General features: G+C 41.9%; 1 protein-coding gene across 1 annotated transcript in view; it reads left to right on the top strand.

Moving 5' to 3' along the window:
• The window catches only part of fras1 (Fraser extracellular matrix complex subunit 1), a 143,210-nt gene that overhangs the window by 70,346 nt on the left and 52,229 nt on the right, over window positions 1–20,635 (top strand). The window contains exons 19-23 of the mRNA XM_057361919.1: window positions 6,513–6,653; window positions 6,797–6,940; window positions 14,091–14,246; window positions 15,660–15,806; window positions 17,626–17,772. Of these exons, the coding sequence (XP_057217902.1) occupies window positions 6,513–6,653; window positions 6,797–6,940; window positions 14,091–14,246; window positions 15,660–15,806; window positions 17,626–17,772 (735 nt within the window). The remainder of the gene's footprint in view (window positions 1–6,512; window positions 6,654–6,796; window positions 6,941–14,090; window positions 14,247–15,659; window positions 15,807–17,625; window positions 17,773–20,635) is intronic.

Here is a 20,635-nt window from a genome sequence, read left to right as displayed (position 1 = left end):
TATGTTTTTACAGTCGCAAAGAATAGACTCTGAATTTCTGTATTTATGACTTGGCCACATGCTGAGAGCTTTATAGAGAATGAAATCTTTTGTCCTCAACCAGCGTGCTCAGACAAATGTTGAGCGTCCTCAGGGCTACTTGTCTGTTGTGTGTGTATGTGTATGCGTGTATGTGTTCATGTGCTGATGGATCAGATGTCATGTAGAGGAAATTCCAGTATGTAAATCCCTTTCTGCATTCCTCTGGGTGTGTATGTTAGTCTGACTCAATCTATAAAGTGAAGATAACCATAAATAATTACATGGAGTGCTACTGATGTTACCGTCTGATACACATTTCGCTTGACAGGAAGTTTGTAAGTTAATATTATTTGACACAGTAGTGAACATAAGCTTACCATGACCAATAACTCATAATCTCTTTATTATAGTATTAATATGTGTTAATATACAGTATACAATATACAGCCACAAAAAAAATAAGAGACCATTCCAAAATTTCATTTAGTCAGCATTTCTAGATGTTTTGTGGTCATTCCAGTCCAGTGTCTGTTAAATTTCAACAAAATCAACCTCAGGAGTGACAGGAGTGAGTGTTGTTTTGACCTGTTTCTCCACTTTTAATTTTCTGCAAATAAATGCAAATAGAAACAATATTTTTATTTGAAATATGGTCAAAATATTGTTAGTTCACAGAATGAAACAAAAATGATAATTTTAGCTAAACACATACTTATAAATAGTATGTTTTAAAATCTCTCAGATTTCCGTGGCTATGTTAATATAAATAAACACATTTTAGTTGGAATGTAATAGAGTATGTTGATAAATTAACATTTACCTTAAATTAATGAATAAAAAATATTTTAGCGTTTGTTTATGATACCTAATGCATTAACAAATGATAAGTAATATTTTTAAATATTTAATATAACTATAAAACAAAAAAATAGTCTTGTCCTTGAAATCTTAACTTTTAAATTGGTAGAACCTTTAAAATAACTTAACTTTTACCATGTATATGCCCCATAAAAATAACATGACTATTTCATTTTATTGCCATGTTTCTTTTAGATAAAAAAAAATGATGTCAGAATAATTGCATAGTACCTCTTTTCAGTATTTTTCCCTAAACTTTTTAAAGAATTAAACCACATGGTTTCTAATCGATTAAGAGAGCATTAAAGAGTTCAACCTATTACTGCCAATGCCCAACTCAAAGACTGATGTAGCTTTCTTATCTCCCTGACTTTATTTTGCAGCACACCCCAAAGAGCTTAAATGCCATTTGAACGAATAATGAGCAATATTTAAAGCCTTCAGACATGTTATTGGATACCTAAATTCTATTAAAATACGGCTTAGTCTTGTCTTCTATAGAATACAGATGGGCTCTGTTAGCATCTAGTATGCCTACTGTTCTTCTTAAGGCAACATACTCAACTAGATAGTAAAGTTCGAGTACAAACTTTATGTTGGCTTGACAAAGCCTGTCCTGAAGAGTTTGAAATAGTTTGAAAGGTTTTATTGTTAATCTTTTTATAACATGATGGAAAAATTAATGTGACCCCGGTGTGTTAAAACCGGGCTTAGTATGTTGTTAGCATGATTAGCATGTTACTAGCATGATTATAACGACACATGGGCGTGGCTTGGAATCTGCAATTGATAATACTTTAAGCTATGAGTGAAACGAACCAACCCTGTGTCTCTATGATGTTCTGATGCAGAGATATACATATTGCTAATCAGTTGCTAGTCTAACATGTTTGGTTGCTATGGGCGTGGCTTGGCATCTGCACTTGATAATACTCTAAGCTATGAGTGAAACAAACCAACCCCCATGTCTCTGTGATGTTCTGATGCAGAGATATAGGTGTAGCAAAATGGTTGCTAGGCTAACCTGTTTGGTTGCTATGGGCGTGGCTTGGCATCTGCAATTGATAATACTCTAACCTCTGAGTGAAACGAACCAAGTCCCGTGTCTCTACGGTGTTCTGATGCAGAGATATAGGTTTTGCTAAACGGTTGCTAGGCTAACCTGTTTGGTTGCTATGGGCATGGCTTGGCATATGTCAGTTGATGATGCTCTAAGCTATGAGTGAAACGAACCAACTCCTGTGTCTCTATGATGTTCTTATGCAGAGATATAGGTTTTGCTAAATGGTTGCTAGGCTAACCTGTTTGGTTGCTATGGGCGTTGCTTGGTATATGCCAATTGATGATGCTCTAAGCTATGAGTGAAACGAACCAACTCCTGTGTCTCTACGATGTTCTGATGAAGAGATATAGGTTTTGCTAAACGGTTGCTAGGTTAACCTGTTTGGTTGCTATGGGCGTGGCTTAGCATATGTCAGTTGATGATACTCTAAGCTATGAGTGAAACGAACCCACCCCCGTGTCTTTATGATGTTCTGATGCAGAGATATAGGTATTGCTAAATGGTTGCTAGGTTAACCTGTTTGGTTGCTATGGGCGTGGCTTAGCAGAAGGCAATTGATGATGCTTCAAGTCCTAAGTGAAACAGACCAGCCCCCATGTCTCTACGATGTTCTGATGCAGAGTTATAGGTCTTGTTAAATGGTTGCTAGGCTAACAAGTTTTGTTGCTATGGGCGTGGCTTCGTAGCTTAATTCAGTTTCAGGGATACTGATTGGTTGCCTGAGCCAAATGAGCCCACCCCCTTGTCTCTAAAACACTGTGTTGCAAAGATATCCATCTGGACTTTTTATAATGGGAGTCTATGGGAGAGGTTGCTAGGTTGCTGTAAATGGTTGCTATGGGCGTGGCTTCGTAGCTTAAGTAAGTTCCTGGGATACTGATTGGTTGCCTGAGTAAAATGAGCCCACCCGCTTGTCTCTAAGTGGTTGTACTGCAAAGTTATTCAACATGGGACAGTTATGACGCCTAATATGGGCATGTTTCCTGTCCCATTATAAGTCAATGGGGAATTTTGGGGGGCTCTTACGCCCCAGGGGTACAACTTACACCCCATTGTGAGGTAAGTTCTTACAGAGCCTGCCAGCTTCTTCAAACGTGGTAACTCGCAAGTTTCTACGACATCCTCACTTTGAGTTATGAGCCGTCAAAGTTTGTCGCAATGTTAAGTCTATGGGAAATTAGGTGGTTTTGAGAGTCCCGTTTTCGAAAACCAGAACCCGGATCAGTTAGAAAAGATATAGCAACTCAAGTCAGACCAGACTGAAGGTTTGTGGAAAGTTTGGTGGATGTAGTTTGAAAGCTCTAGGAGGAGTAGCAGTCAGAAATTTTGGGGATCAGAAGAAGAATAATAATAAGCTTAGATACAAGATCAGTATGTTGGCTCTGTCAAGCCAACATAATTATGTGGATAGATACTGTTAGCCTGTTTGTGTCGATCAACAATAAAACTGGCCAAAACTGACAAATCATGTTAAGACAATGCTAACTTTGTGTTGTCTGTATGTGTCTGCTTAACATCTCTCATGTAATAAGGTTGGTGGTAGGGACGAGTCCAGACTTCACCCTGGTGAAAAGCTGTCGTTTTTGAGCGTGCTGATTTCATTCAGCTGTGTTCACACTTTTGACTCTCTGACTGACAGCCGTTTTAGAGGAAATGCTTTCAGTTTGCTACGAAGATTGAGATTAAGAATCATATTTTATCATCATATCATCTCTTTGATGATTTATATCATTACACTTTTGAAGATTTATAGTTGTTTTATATGTTCCCAGCTAACACAGTTACGTTGTGACGACGTACGTGTCCTGGACCGGACCGTATTCATTCCATGACGTACCATAATAACGTTCCAGCGACGTAACTTTGTGATTCCCATATTCGTCGTGACGACGTAACATTAGACGTTGTTGGGACATGGTGATTACCTCCTGAAGACATACCTGGAACGTACCATATTCGTCGCAGCGACGTACCAAATAATGTTTCTGAGACGTGATGAGCACGTCCTAATGACCAAACAGTCACGTTGTTAAAATCTTTTTATTTAATTTAATTTAAACAATTATCATCCCTCACATGTAAAATTAAATTAATTTGTGATTTAATCTGTGCATTAAAGATTACATTTTAAGCATAATTGGAGTAATTTTCTATTCAAATATGTATAAAGCACAGTATAGCGAGTATAAAACTCAACACAGCACTGTACATCACAATCAGATATATTATTTATACTGTAGTACAAGACATAAAAAATCAAATACCTCAACACAATATAGAGGATTTAAAGCAGATATTTATTGACAGATGAATAAACATTATGTTTAGGCTTAACATTATATTGTTGTCTTACCACATAAATTTAGCAGGTTGTCCGTTTTTAGAAACAACAATCAAAAGCTTTGTTGCAAAGCTCAATAAAACGGAAGGAAGGAGGCGGGAACCGGCAAACATTTAACAAACTTTAATGAAAAATAAACAAACAATAATACAGATGTAAAAAGGAACATAAACAAAACTTAACACTTTCGGGCCCGGTCCTCTCTCGCCGTATTCTCCTGCCATTCGTCCTTTTATGCTTCCGCTCCTCCGTGAGAGATACGAGGCCGGAATGACGCCCAGCTGACACTCATTATCAATCGCGTCCCGGCCTCGCTTCCTCCTCCCACGGCTCTCGTCACGCCTCCCTCGTCACATACCCCCATCGCCCCTCACAGGCCGGGGGTACCCACGAGACTGTGCTTACTCCCCCCCCGGGGGGGGCAGTCTCAACGGCCCCAGCGCCTGGGGGTATGGAAAGACGAGACGAGAGAACGGAGACGGAAGCACCAGGAACGACAGGGGCGAGAGAGGAAAAAAAAATTAGTCCGGTTCCCCGACACGCCGTCGCTCGGTCCTCAGCCAGCCGAGAGGCTCTTCCTCGCGGTGCTATGCTGTGGTGCTGGACGTTCGGTGGACGGCCCGATCCTCCTCTGCCTCCTGGCGGCCGGCGATGGCTTCTGGCTGAGGGCAGCCGGCAACGAGTTCCCCGTTTCCTGTTCCTCACCATCATGGCTGTTGGCAACAGGATTCCGGCTCACGGCCAATGGCAGAAACTCCTCCGCTCCCTCTATGGCCGCCATCCCACCTCGTCCCAGGAGCACGGTCGCGAGCTCTCCGTCCCCACCGATTCCTCTCGCTCCAGCACCACTGCCTCGGGCAGCCGCTGGCGGACATCCCTCGTCCGCGCTGCCCGAACTCCTCAGCACCGCGAGGCCGCTCGGCGGCGAGGGCTCTTCGACAGCATGTCCCTCCTTCCTCCCGGGTTTCGGCACCTATGTAGCAAAGCTCAATAAAACGGAAGGAAGGAGGCGGGAACCGGCAAACATTTAACAAACTTTAATGAAAAATAAACAAACAATAATACAGAAGTAAAAAGGCCGGCAGCCCCTCACGGACGACTGCCAGCCACACGAACATAAACAAAACATAACACTTCCGGGCCCGGTCCTTTCTCGCCGTATTCTCCTGCCGTTCGTCCTTTTATGCTTCCGCTCCTCCATGAGAGATACGAGGCCGGAATGACGCCCAGCTGACACTCATTATCAATCGCGTCCCGGCCTCGCTTCCTCCTCCCACGGCTCTCGTCACACCTCCCTCGTCACAAGCTTCTTTAATAACACTCACAAACATCAGGGTCCGTTCATTTAAATGCGCTAAATCGATCGAAAATCACTAAAATATGTGTTTACTCTTACATCTGTAAGGTATAAAGTAAAGAAAGAATATTAATAAACCAGGCAAGTAAAATCAGGCAGTGAGGTAAAAAGAAATGACCGTTAACGTTTAAATGATGAGAGCCCGTGAATCTTTGCAGAACAAAGGCGCGTGCGTGCTGGAGACGCGCACGCACATATCAGACACGCGCGCACAAAATAAATAGTTGTAATTGTGGTATCGAATTAAACTCCAGTTTAATAGCTGTCAGAAGTCAGATTAATAGCATTCGTTTTGACATTATAACAGATTTTATTCTGATCATAAATTTTCCATACAATAACATAATAAATAGAAATGATCGGATTCATTAATCAAATGACCAGTGTCCAGGTCATCTGAAGATCAGTACATCACGTAGCTACAACGTTCTCCATGGGATTAATTCACAACGTTATTTGAGGACGTGGCTAGGACGTTTCTGGTACGTTAGCAAAAATGACCAGATTAATTAATCAAATGACCAGTGTCCCTGTTATCTGAGGACCAGTACATCACGTCGCTACAACGTTCTCCATGGGATTAATTCACGACGTTATTAGAGGACGTGGCTAGGACGTTTCTGGAACGTAAGCAAAAATTCTAAGAAATGGAACGTTGCCAAGACGTCCTCAGAACGTGGTCACAAAGTAATGTCACCGTGACCAAATGAAGACGAGCTGGCGACGTTGTCAGAACGTACTGTGTTAGCTGGGTTTTAAGTGTATATATATTTAAATTGTTTATTATCGCTTATTATTATTGCTTATTTTCGATTAATGGCAAGAATCAGTTTACATATCCTCAAACATGATCCCTTTCTCTTCTCTCACAGCGTGTCACACCTCATGTTCAGACTGCACAGGAGGAAGCTTCCAGAACTGCACTTCCTGTCTACTTCCCAGTGTTCTCCACCAAGGGCAGTGTCTCAATAAATGTCCCCATGGCTTCTATGTCCAAGATCGCACATGCCAAGGTGACGTTGTTTTTTTATTTTTGGTACGTCCAAAAACCCTATTGTACCTAATAAGATCAAATCTGATAGATTTGTTATAAATGTTATGTGTTAGCTGTTGGATTCATGGCTCTAAAAGCCTTATTCTTTGTCTCTATTTTCAGCATGTCACCCATCATGTAAGGAGTGCACAGGCCCGTCCCAAGCAGACTGTTCTGCCTGTCCGGCTCATGCCAGTCTTCATAACAGATATTGTCGAACCAGCTGCCCTGAGGGCCAGTACCTGAATGCTGTGGGCTACTGCAGTGGTAAGTGAAAATCGGCTTCCCAGACCATCATAACATTGCTTAACCGCTTCCAAGTGACACCTTTGTTCTCACATCATTTCTTATGCTTCAGTGTAAGGTGTCAAATGACCACGTTTAGCCCCCGAGGGGGATTTAGTGTTCAAAGAGAATTTCAGGTATTGTGGAAGAGTCGATGCCAAGAGCGGAAAGTGGAGAATATGACAATTCTTTTGTAGAATGTGCTTTAAAGGAACAGTTCACCAAAAAATGAAAACTCTTTCTTCATTTACTCACCCTCAAGTTGTTACAAATCTGTATTAATTTCTTTGTTCTGATGAACACAGAGAAAGATATTTGGGAAAATACTTGTAACCAAACAGTTCTTGGCCACCATTGACTATACCATAGTATGAAAGATTACAACACAAAAGAAGATATTTTGAAGAATATAGGAAAGCAAACGTTCAAGGGCACTTTTGACTACCATTGTATTTTATATGTTAAAAATATTTTTTTTGTGCAGGAACCACAAAACCAGATTTAGTCCTCCCCATAAAAATGAGACAAAATCATACGTTTTTAAAAAGAAAAAAAGATTTTAGAATAGTTGTAACTACAAACAGTTGTGGAGACATTTGGTCTTTAAATCAAGATTTAGTCCTCACCATAAAAATGAGACAAAATCATACGTTTAAAAAGAAAAAAGATTTTAGAATAGTTGTAACTACAAACAGTTGTGGAGACATTTGGTCTTTAAATCAAGAAAATGACCAGATTAATTAATCAAATGACCAGTGTCCCTGTTATCTGAGGACCAGTACATCACGTCGCTACAACGTTCTCCATGGGATTAATTCACGACGTTATTAGAGGACGTGGCTAGGACGTTTCTGGAACGTAAGCAAAAATTCTAAGAAATGGAACGTTGCCAAGACGTCCTCAGAACGTGGTCACAAAGTAATGTCACCGTGACCAAATGAAGACGAGCTGGCGACGTTGTCAGAACGTACTGTGTTAGCTGGGTTTTAAGTGTATATATATTTAAATTGTTTATTATCGCTTATTATTATTGCTTATTTTCGATTAATGGCAAGAATCAGTTTACATATCCTCAAACATGATCCCTTTCTCTTCTCTCACAGCGTGTCACACCTCATGTTCAGACTGCACAGGAGGAAGCTTCCAGAACTGCACTTCCTGTCTACTTCCCAGTGTTCTCCACCAAGGGCAGTGTCTCAATAAATGTCCCCATGGCTTCTATGTCCAAGATCGCACATGCCAAGGTGACGTTGTTTTTTTATTTTTGGTACGTCCAAAAACCCTATTGTACCTAATAAGATCAAATCTGATAGATTTGTTATAAATGTTATGTGTTAGCTGTTGGATTCATGGCTCTAAAAGCCTTATTCTTTGTCTCTATTTTCAGCATGTCACCCATCATGTAAGGAGTGCACAGGCCCGTCCCAAGCAGACTGTTCTGCCTGTCCGGCTCATGCCAGTCTTCATAACAGATATTGTCGAACCAGCTGCCCTGAGGGCCAGTACCTGAATGCTGTGGGCTACTGCAGTGGTAAGTGAAAATCGGCTTCCCAGACCATCATAACATTGCTTAACCGCTTCCAAGTGACACCTTTGTTCTCACATCATTTCTTATGCTTCAGTGTAAGGTGTCAAATGACCACGTTTAGCCCCCGAGGGGGATTTAGTGTTCAAAGAGAATTTCAGGTATTGTGGAAGAGTCGATGCCAAGAGCGGAAAGTGGAGAATATGACAATTCTTTTGTAGAATGTGCTTTAAAGGAACAGTTCACCAAAAAATGAAAACTCTTTCTTCATTTACTCACCCTCAAGTTGTTACAAATCTGTATTAATTTCTTTGTTCTGATGAACACAGAGAAAGATATTTGGGAAAATACTTGTAACCAAACAGTTCTTGGCCACCATTGACTATACCATAGTATGAAAGATTACAACACAAAAGAAGATATTTTGAAGAATATAGGAAAGCAAACGTTCAAGGGCACTTTTGACTACCATTGTATTTTATATGTTAAAAATATTTTTTTTGTGCAGGAACCACAAAACCAGATTTAGTCCTCCCCATAAAAATGAGACAAAATCATACGTTTTTAAAAAGAAAAAAAGATTTTAGAATAGTTGTAACTACAAACAGTTGTGGAGACATTTGGTCTTTAAATCAAGATTTAGTCCTCACCATAAAAATGAGACAAAATCATACGTTTAAAAAGAAAAAAGATTTTAGAATAGTTGTAACTACAAACAGTTGTGGAGACATTTGGTCTTTAAATCAAGCAAACACATATATCAAAATTATATTGTTGATTCTGAACAAGAAGATAAACAAAGACAGTTGTTGAGTGCAGGTGTCCTGTCCTCAGCTCAACATGACTAATAAATGATGCCCGTTGGACCAGGGCTTTGAAGTAAATCTCATCTGTTTTTTGTAATCTGCTTTCATCTGTCCACCTTTGCTGATATAAGAGTTACACAATCTACAAAATCATGAAATTCAAACTCTGGATCAGGTATCCTGGTTTCTCTACAATCAAATCGAATATGAGCCGAGCCTCAGAGCTGTTCACAGAACAGTGAAGATTTAGTCCTTATGGACAACAGGCTTAAATAAAAAACAATATCAAACAGGATAACTGAGTATGTCTCCATGTTTTTCTATGATGAACAGACATACGTAAATACATTAGACAGATTGTTACAGTTATTCCATGTCTTATATATCACTGCCCAATATTCTTGTTTTTATAGAGAAATGTTATGTTATTTAAAGAGTAATTGTTATGTAATCTTAAAAGAAAATTGTTTTTAATATCTCTCCATGTAAACATCTGATGTCTGATTTTTTTTCTTTTGAAGCTCTGTATCATGATGTTTTGGGGATGACCTGTGAGATTGACATGACAGCAAATAGCTTTTAAATTGTAGTTCCCTTTCAGTCGGTCTCTCGACGTTGTGTTGAGGGACAGACTGGGGTTTGATCTTTAAATTCTCCGAGAGGAATTTTCAAAAGACAATGAAATTGGCGAATGGCACGCGAGTCCGACGGAGGTGTCTGCTTCCCGAGCGAGTTCGCCGCTTCGGCGAGGTCGACCGCTTCAGCGAGCAGCGGGAGTGATTTGGGGGTTCCCACGGATGCCGCTCCATCAGCTTCGCGGACCATCCATGCCCCAGCACGCTCATCTGACGTCCCTGATGGGCTGCGGTGAACCGTCCCATAGCAGGCAGACTCGACAGAAGGATGAGGATGACCTTTCTGTCATTGCATCAGACAGCTACCTCCTGGCATCGGATGCGGAAGACCCCTTGGAGCTCCTGCCCCCGGGCGGTAGAGCCCAAGACGAGGTTGACGCTGAGATGTCGGCTATGCTTGCCCGGGCTGCTTTTCACCACACTCCGACCCCAAGAACCAGAATCCAGCTCCAACTCCATTTTTTCCAGAAGTTCATGCGGAGCTCACGAGAACGTGGAATGACGAGCTCAGGAGCTGTTACTTACCTGGACGGTTGGCCGGCTAAGGGATATGACGATGTGTACCGCAGACAGCTGCCACTTGGAGGGGTCGACCAAGGCTCCCTTCAAAGCCTGACGGGATGAGTCCAGAGAGAGTAACATTGGGCCCGACACCCCTGCCATTCCACCGTCGGGTTGGAACGGGACGCTTCCTGCCGTGTCTCCACTAAAGCCTGGCGCCCAGTCTCTCACAGAAGAGTTTCCTCTCTCTCTCTGGGTTTTCTTTTCTCCCCGTAACACTCAACACGATGGTGTCTCAGACGAGTCCATACTGCGCTGCCTTCCGCAACCTCCACTAGACGTTGCGTCGGCCGGCAACAATAAGCAGGTAAGTCGCAGAGCCGTCACACCTCCCCGGGGTTCCGTCCTGCGCGAGGTGACCGCTCTGCCAGCCTACAAACCAACCCCCACGGGACGGTGAAGCAGATCGCCCCACTAGTTCCTCTGTCACTCGTCCTCTTCTCGTCAGGGGATGCTCCGCGGAGAGTGGCGACTCCATCCCGGGCAGTCCGGCTCATATGGGGGTGGTTCCACCAGGCGCAGGTGGACCTGTTTGCCTCCCCGGACTCCGCCCATTGCCCGCTTTGGTACTCCCTGTACGAGGGTTCCCTCGACATGGATGCCTTAGCCTACAGCTGGTGGCGGGACACGCGGAAGTACGCCTCCCCCCAGTGAGCTTCAGGGAAGAGGGACATCAAGTGCTGTTAGTTGGGCCTTACTGGCCCAACCAGACTTGGTTCTCAAACCTGGTGGCTCTGATGACAATCCCCCCTGGCCAATTCCCCTGACGGAGGACCTTCTGTCGCAGGGGAAAGGCACAGTGTTGCACCCTAGGCCAGACCTCTGGAACCTCCATGTCTGGCCCCTGGACGGGACGAGGAGAGTCTGAGCGGCTTGCCAGCAGTCGTTGAGATCGTCCTGCAGGCTAAAGCCCCCGCCACTAGGCGTTTATAAGCCTTTAAGTGGCGCCTCTTCTTGTCCTGGTGTTCTTCCCGAGGTAAAGACCCATGGAGATGCCCGATCGGGTTAGTGTTGTCCTTCCTGAGAAAGACTCGAGAGCAGCCTCTCCCTGTCCACCCTGAAAGTGTATGTAGCCGCTATTGCCGCTCATCACGATCTCGTGAAGGTTAAGTTTCTGGAGCAACACGACCTGGTCACCAGGTTCCTCAGGGGTGCGAGGAGGATGATTCCACCTCGCCCGCGCTCCGTACCCTCTTGGGACCTTAATGTGGTCCTACAGGGCCTTTGCATGGCCCCTTTGAGCCCCTGAGAGATGCCGGTCTTCCTCATTTAACAATGAAGATGGTGCTGTTAGTGGCGCTTGCCTCCATCAAGAGGGTAGGGGTCCTCCAGGCGCAGGCGCTCCCCCCTGGGAAGGAAAACCCAACCTCTACCGTGTTGTGTCCAGTACGCGCCTAGCACCTCTACTTGGATCATACGCAGAGCTTTAGGAGCTCTGAGCAGCTCTTTGTCTGGTTTGGGGGACAGCACAAACAGAGATTGTCGCACTGGATTGCAGATGCCATTACTTGGCATACTGGTCCAAGATTGCCTATGCCCGCTTGCAGTGAGAGCCCACTCCACTCGGGGTATGGCCTCCTCGTGGACAATGGCCCAGGGCGCCTCTCTGGCAGACATCTGTAGTGCTGCGGGTTGGGCTACGCCCAATACCTTCGTGAGGTGTTTACAATCTCCGTGTGGAACCAGTGTCAGTCCGTGTCTTACGTAGGTGAGACCGGCAACTGGGTGGGTGTACGCCTGCGAAAACGCCTTCTCCCCCCTCGATTGTGTCAGTGCGCTATTGAGCCTCCCTACTTCCCCCATAGGGCGAAGTATAGGCATTCCATCCATCACTAAGCTTTGTCAATATTGGTAGCAGACCGGGCGGAGCGGTCTGTTATACCGAGTCCGGTAGTGGTAGAGTCACCCCTATTCAGGTGGACCCCTATACTTGGACTATTGCCCCATACGTAGTGACTCCCCTGCAGGGTCGTCCCGTATGTTGACTTCCTCACTCTTGGTTCCGGTGGGTCAACCAACCTGGGTCGTGTGCTCCCTACTCGGGCTCGCGCATCATATCCTATGTAGGCCTCCCCGCTGGTGAGACCATGCTGGTGTCTCCACATGTAACCTCCCCTTGTGGTAGGATGTTGTCTCTTTTATTAGAGAGAGCAGTGCTTCCCAGTGTTCCCTTACGGTACTGGGCGGCTATCTCGGTACTCAAAGTATGCTACTTGTTACCGATCCCACTGGAAGATTACGTCTCACGGTAGTGCTCACTTGTGACTCGCTAGTCCAGTCAGTGTCACTCCGCTTGAGCTCGTGATACGGCTCAGCGCCATGGCGTGTCGTATAGGACCCCAATCTGTCTCTCAACACAACGTCAAGAAACCGACTGAAAGGGAACATCTCGGTTATGGAGGGAACGAGACATTGTATCTTCCTGCCATAATGCTTTGCCGGCCCGCTGCAGCGACTGGGAGATGTCTCTCAGGTTCCTCAGCCCAAAAGATGAATGGGCGCCGCCATCTCCTTTTATACATGTATGCACAGGGCGGAGACTGGCGTGCGCGTGCCATTCGCCAAGTTCATTGGCATTCTTAAATTCCTCTCGGAGATGATAGGTTCTCAAGATCAAACCCCAGTCTGTCTCTCAACACAACATGTGAATTTTGGGGTTGATACAGTGTTGTAATAGATCAGGTCGGTGGTTTTATGTGCTGTGTTTTTTTCCTGGCTGTTATAAAGGTGTTGGAGGTGGAATAAGTCAGAAAGACTATGACATTAAAGCCTATAAATATAATTGCATTATCTTAATACCTTAACGTTTAGGACTTGTTAAAGTGATAGTACACCCACAAACGATCTTTTCCAAAAAAATAATTTACTCACACTCGTCATTTCAAGCCTGTATGACTTTCTTTCTTTTGCAAAACACAAAAGAAGAAATCGTGAACAATGTTGGTAAACGAACAACGGCAATTTCCATTGACTTCCATTGGTTTTGTGTGCATACAATAGAAGTGAATTATTACCGCTGTTGTTCGTTTATGAACATTCTTCAAAATATCGTCTTACGTGTTCTGCAGAAGTAAATCAGTCATACAAGTTTGAAATGACAAGAGGGTGAGTAAATGACAAAATTTTCATTTTTGGGTGAACTATCACTTTAATGTCATCACAATGAAATATATTACAGCTATGTTTACCGCGTGAGAAATTGTATACAGAGCGTATCATAATGTATGACAGACAAACATTTTTGCTTTAATAAAGAATGAAATGTATCTTTAATGCAGAGAATATGTTCATCTTTGTTTGCATATTCTCATGTGGCCTAAGAAAGCAAAAAAGACGTTTTGATTGGTCGAAGCTTAATAATCACTTTATTATCAGCACCCTCAGCGTGTCCGTGGCATTGGAGCCAGTGTACTCCCATAGCTGATAAGCAGTGAGAAAAGATATAGAGATGAAAAGAGTGTTTTCTTTTAAACTCTGTCTTCTTATCTCGGTTCAGAGTGTCCTACGAATGTATTATAGAATATAGCACCTCATGATTACCATTCGTGAAGGCTATTTCATGCTTAATTATGTGTGCTCACTCTCTCTCCCTCTCTCTCTTTCAGAGTGTGAGGAGGGATGTCAGCGGTGTGTTGCAGATCTGCCGACTGGTTTTGGTAAGGTGTGTTTGTGGTGTAAGGTTCCAAGAATGTTGCTGCTGGGAGATCACTGTGTACCGCAGTGCCCATCCAAATACAACCAGAGACACGGAGCCTGCAAAAGTAAGTGTGAAAAGAACAAAAAAAAGAGTAATATATTACTATAATAAAACATAGTACATTACTATAATATACAGAATGTGTATATGACAGAGGAAATTTAAAAATGATTTATAACATCATTAAGACTTTTGAACACCATGCAAAAAAAACCATCATGCAACCTGTCAGCGGTGGTGTAAACAAGCATGCAAGCAGTAGGCAATGACCTCCAAGGACTATTATGTCACATGTATGTCAACTAATGAATACTCATTAGCTAAGCTGATAATATTTCACAATGTGTCTCATCGCCTTTCATATTATCCCTATACTCTTTATTAAAAGGGTCGTATGACACGGCTAAAACTAATATTATCGTTTGTTTTAGATGTAATGAAATGTGTATACACATTTAAGGTTCAAAAACGTTGTGTTTTCCACATACCGTGCATGTTTGTATCTCCTCTTTGTCCCGCCTGTCTGAAACGCGCTGATTTTTTACAAAGCTCATCTTTCTGAAAAGCGAGGTGTGCTATGATTTGCCAGTTAACCAGTGCGTAGTGATTGGTCGAATACTGCAAGTGTGACGGAAATGTAACGCCTCTTACCATATTTGGAACATCAATTGTACTGACAGGTACGCCCACCTTACTTGCGTATACATTTGGGCGGTCTTACCATGAACTGACGTAGATTTGTGGGGGTGTGGTTACACGAGGCTTTCAGGCAGGTCTGGGTGAGCATTCGCTTTTAGATAGAATGCATATTTTGTTACATTTGTTGCAAAAACACGTTTTCGCGCCATATGACCCCTTTAAAGCAAAATACAAAATTAAAGACATATCATCCCAGTATCTTTAGTGACAACAATATTTCTTTACATAGTTTTGCATCATGTGACCTCATCTGAATCCCATCAAAACCGTGTCCTGGACTGGGCTTTAATATTTGAATGTAGGCCTATTTAAATCCCATTGCCGTTGTCATTCTACTTGATCTCTCAGTGTAATGCAGAACTTGTGTAACTGCAGCCTCTGTTTTCATAACCCTGATGCAATTACCTGTGATGTTTTGAAAGTGGTTCCTCCGCTGACAGTGTAGATGAGACAGTGCATTTATTTTTATAAGGGTGTGTGATGTAGAGCTCGACTTTAATGTGAAATCATTTATGATGTTGATCTGATCTATAAAATCTTATGACCTTCTTTAATCGGTAGTGTGAATGTCCACAGATGTGTTTATACGCGAGTCTGTGCAGGTCTGTGTATTTTACACTGTGTGTATAAATAAAGCACACAACAAGTGGTTTTAAAGGTGAAAGTGTTATGTTTGTATAATGGAGAATTTACTTATTCCACCCCAGCTTTATATCGTTTATGTCCATTTGACAAAGTTGTATATGAATTTGTATTCATTCTTACTGCCATTCTCCAGAATGTCACTCTTCATGTGAGGAGTGTGGTGGGGATGGTCCTCTCTCCTGTACTTCCTGTTTGGCCCCTGCTGTTCTGGTCCCGTCAGGTTTTTGCAGCCCTCGCTGTCCATCTGGATATTACGCTGATGAAAACAGAGTGTGCCAAAGTAAGTACATCTTCATAATAGTGCTGTTTACCTCATTGTACTGTAATTGACTGTAAACTCATTTACAATATTCTGCCATGTGACCTCTGCTTTCTGTATTTATATGGATAAATAATCTGTCTGTTATTTACAGGTGCTGGTCATATAATTAGAATATCATCAAAAAGTTGATTTATTTCACTAATTCCAATTATTTCACTATTTCACTAAAAAGTGAAACTTGTATATTATATTCATTCATTACACACAGACTGATATATTTCAAATGTTTATTTCTTTTAATTTGATGATTATAACTGACAACTAATGAAAATCCCAAATTCAGTATCTCAGAAAATTAGAATATTACTTAAGACCAATACAAAGAAAGGATTTTTAGAAATCTTGGCCAACTGAAAAGTATGAACATGAAAAGTATGAGCATGTACAGCACTCAATACTTAGTTGGGGCTCCTTTTGCCTGAATTACTGCAGCAATGCGGCGTGGCATGGAGTCGATCAGTCTGTGGCACTGCTCAGGTGTTATGAGAGGCCAGGTTGCTCTGATAGTGGCCTTCAGCTCTTCTGCATTGTTGGGTCTGGCATATCGCATCTTCCTCTTCACAATACCCCATAGATTTTCTATGGGGTTAAGGTCAGGCGAGTTTGCTGGCCAATTAAGAACAGGGATACCATGGTCCTTAAACCAGGTACTGGTAGCTTTGGCACTGTGTGCAGGTGCCAAGTCCTGTTGGAAAATGAAATCTGCATCTCCATAAAGTTGGTCAGCAGCAGGAAGCATGAAGTGCTCTAAAACTTCCTGGTATACGGCTGCGTTGACCTTGGACCTCAGAAAACACAGTGGACCAACACCAGCAGATGACATGGCACCCCAAACCATCACTGACTGTGGAAACTTTACACTGGACCTCAAGCAACGTGGATTCTGTGCCTCTCCTCTCTTCCTCCAGACTCTGGGACCCTGATTTCCAAAGGAAATGCAAAATTTACTTTCATCAGAGAACATAACTTTGGACCACTCAGCAGCAGTCCAGTCCTTTTTGTCTTTAGCCCAGGCGAGACGCTTCTGATGCTTCCTGCTGCTGACCAACTTTATGGAGATGCAGATTTCATTTTCCAACAGGACTTGGCACCTGCACACAGTGCCAAAGCTACCAGTACCTGGTTTAAGGACCATGGTATCCCTGTTCTTAATTGGCCAGCAAACTCGCCTGACCTTAACCCCATAGAAAATCTATGGGGTATTGTGAAGAGGAAGATGCGATATGCCAGACCCAACAATGCAGAAGAGCTGAAGGCCACTATCAGAGCAACCTGGGCTCTCATAACACCTGAGCAGTGCCACAGACTGATCGACTCCATGCCACGCCGCATTGCTGCAGTAATTCAGGCAAAAGGAGCCCCAACTAAGTATTGAGTGCTGTACATGCTCATACTTTTCATGTTCATACTTTTCAGTTGGCCAAGATTTCTAAAAATCCTTTCTTTGTATTGGTCTTAAGTAATATTCTAATTTTCTGAGATACTGAATTTGGGATTTTCATTAGTTGTCAGTTTTAATCATCAAATTAAAAGAAATAAACATTTGAAATATATCAGTCTGTGTGTAATGAATGAATATAATATACAAGTTTCCCTTTTTGAATGGAATTAGTGAAATACATTTTTATTACTTATTTTATTACTTACTACATACTTTTTGATGATATTCTAATTATATGACCAGCACCTGTATATGATCTATCTGTCGGTCTTTCTTTCAAGGTATATACTGTAAGTGTGTATTTTTAACCTTTTGATTATTTGGTTATTTTTACAGTGTGTGACAGTCAGTGTCTGAGCTGTGAGATGCCTGGTGTGTGTACGTCGTGTAGAGATCCAGCTAAAGTGCTTCTCTTTGGAGAGTGTCAGTATGAGAGCTGTGCACATCAGTATTATCTCAACACAACCACACGCGTGTGCAGAGGTAAGTCTCAGCATGGTTGTGCTGCCCTGCTTCTGTCAAACCATGTGAAAGGATAATAATAACATCGGATGTTGTAAATTTGAACTGTGTGCATGTTGTATTGCTTATTTTTGCCTTTTAAACATTGTTTTATTAATGTCTATTACATCCTCTTAAAACATTAAATATCAAAATTACATAAGATATTAAATCTTGTTTTTAGAGACATCTAGTTAAAGGCATAGTTCACCCAAAAATGAAAATTCTGTCATCGTTTATTCACCCTCAGAACATTCCAAACCAGTATAAATGTCTTTGTTCTGCTGAACACAAAGGAAGATATTTGGAAGAATGTCAGTAACCAAACAGATCTCATTGCCCATTTACATTCATGCATTTGGAAGACGATATTATCCAAAGCGACTTACATTGCAGTGTACTGTACATTTTGTTTCTCTGCCCTGCCATCGTACCCATGACCTTGGCGTTGCTAGCGCCATGCCCTTACCACTGAGCCACAGGAAAGCATTTACTGTCATAGTAGAGAAAATAAATACTATGGGAGTCAATGTGGGATGAGATATGTCTGGTAACTGACAATCTCCTTTCGTGATTAGCAGAACAAGGACATTTATACAGGTTTGGAACAATCTGAGGGTGACTAAATGATGACAGAAATTTAATTTTTGAGTGAACTATGCATTTAAATTTGTTTTGTTTAAAGGAAAATGTTTATTTTTTCAACAAATATTTGTATTGTAAACCAGAAAGAGACCTTACACAACAACACCAAATAACTTGTAAAAAGATGTATTCTGTAAGTAATTATAAGGGTGAAGTATCTCATGAAATAACATCATTATAACACCAGGGTGAGTCTTTGCTAAATAGGTATGAGATTTAGATGTGTGCTTAAAGCATCATGGACCCCATACAGTGAGACCTTTCTGTAATTTTGTTAGGATTTAGAGATTTAGTTAAGGGAACAAGAGGGAATAGAGATTAATATCTCTATTAGTGTCTCTATTGATGTATACGCGTACGTGTGTGTGTGTGTGTGTGTGTGTGTGTGTGTGTGTGTGTGTGTGTGTGTGTGTGTGTGTGTGTGTGTGTGTGTGTTTGTCTATCCTGTATAAACCTGTATATTGTAACACTTGAGATAACCTACATTGTGGGGACCAGCCAGTGGTCACTGTAAAAAAATGCAGAAATGATAGAAATACCATTAGGGTAGTATAAAACAATAGATGATGTTTTATTAACAAGGTTCAGGAGGAGCACATGCAGATAATTTACTCGGCTGGCTTTCGATTAGCAATCACAGCAATCATCCCATCAGCCCTCTAATTAGTCAAGATGCTTACCTCCATTCTCTCCAATGTCTCGGGGCGGGTGCTCCGAGTTCGGGGAGAATCACAGAGCTCGGAGCCCTCGCCCTGGGACAGCACGCCAAAGACGCATACTATCCGTCCCACTTTATTATCTGCGAGGCGAACTTTTGAAATGTCTATAGAAAGTCTGTAGTTCTGGTAAACCCAACAGTGTCATCACAAAGACACCAGTAATCTCATTTGCAAAAACATTATGTAACTTTTTTCAAAAGAGCATCTTTATAGTGCATTTAAAAACAATTGAAATCTATGTTATGTCTCAATATGCCTCCCATTTGTATGCATGTGTGTGTGTTTGAGAATGTTGCAGAAAGAAATGACCAGAAGGATGAAGTGAGCAATAGAGGGCATATGAATGCGTTATGTGGGTATTTAATGCTGTTTAGCCCTGCAGTACAGTATGTGGATGAAGGTTACCTTGACAAGATTTGGAGAGAGCACTTCAATAATTGAGAATGTAGTTATTTGTGCCTCTATTGATAGGCGTGTAATAGGACTACATGGGCTGAATGGCATTTGGACAAATTAGCTGTGTTGGATTTAAAATGCAGCTGAGATTAAACTGAAGTAGAGTAAATATGGGTGTTACAGCTGTTTCAATTGGCTGTATTGTTAAATGATGTTGTCTTTTTTTTCAGAGTGTCTGTATGTTTTGACTCGGGTATATATTAAGTAAGGGAGGGGAGTGATTATGAGGTTAGGTGAATAGAGGGCAGACAGAAAGACTTGATGGGCCTTTTTAATAAGCTGAGCTGATTTAGAGAATTCTACAGCTGTGTTATCAAATGGTTGGGTAACGTTCTATTTAATAGATGATATGAAGGCTGAGCAGAGGAGCAGTTAAACAGTTGCTCTCTTTTTCTCAGCCTCTCATTTATTACAGTATATATTAGGCACACACAGTATTGAAGAACTTCATACTTTCTTCTTTTTAGCCTCTTATACTCTTTATAATTTGTTTTTTTGGGGGGATATTTTTAGTCTATCTATTGTGGGGTTTCCACAAAATTTAAGTAATAACTAAATGTGTTCAGCACAATAAGACACATGAGGGCCTGAGGCCATGCTATATTGTGAATATGTCCATTATTAGGCACGACACACAGTGGAGTGTCTGATACCCAGACAGTCGTGACATTTTTAATGTGGCACAGCTTCAAGTGTCTTACCTCATCTGAAGCTGGTGTGTCTGCACTTTCTGTATTATCCCTCAAGTTTCTACATTGCTTGGCAAATGCAAAAAAACTGGAGTTTGACTTGATTGAACGATTGTTTATGCTGATTATTACTAGTCATTATTAAAAGCTTGTAAAACTGGTGTTTTGTCCAACGTTGGAGTGAAAACCCCTTGAAGGGATAGTTCACCCAAAAATGAAAATTCTGTCATCATCTCACCCTCTTGTCATTTCAAAAAAGTAAAAAATGACTTTCTTCCGCAGAACACAAAAGAAGATATTTTGAAGAATGTTGGTAGCCGAACAACGGCGGTAGCC

This window comes from Triplophysa rosa, linkage group LG2 (genome assembly GCF_024868665.1).
Source record: "Triplophysa rosa linkage group LG2, Trosa_1v2, whole genome shotgun sequence".
In the NCBI taxonomy this organism is placed as follows: Eukaryota; Metazoa; Chordata; class Actinopteri; order Cypriniformes; family Nemacheilidae; genus Triplophysa; species Triplophysa rosa.
The sequence above is the reverse complement of the archived record's forward strand: the minus strand, read 5'-3'. Positions and strand labels throughout refer to the sequence as shown.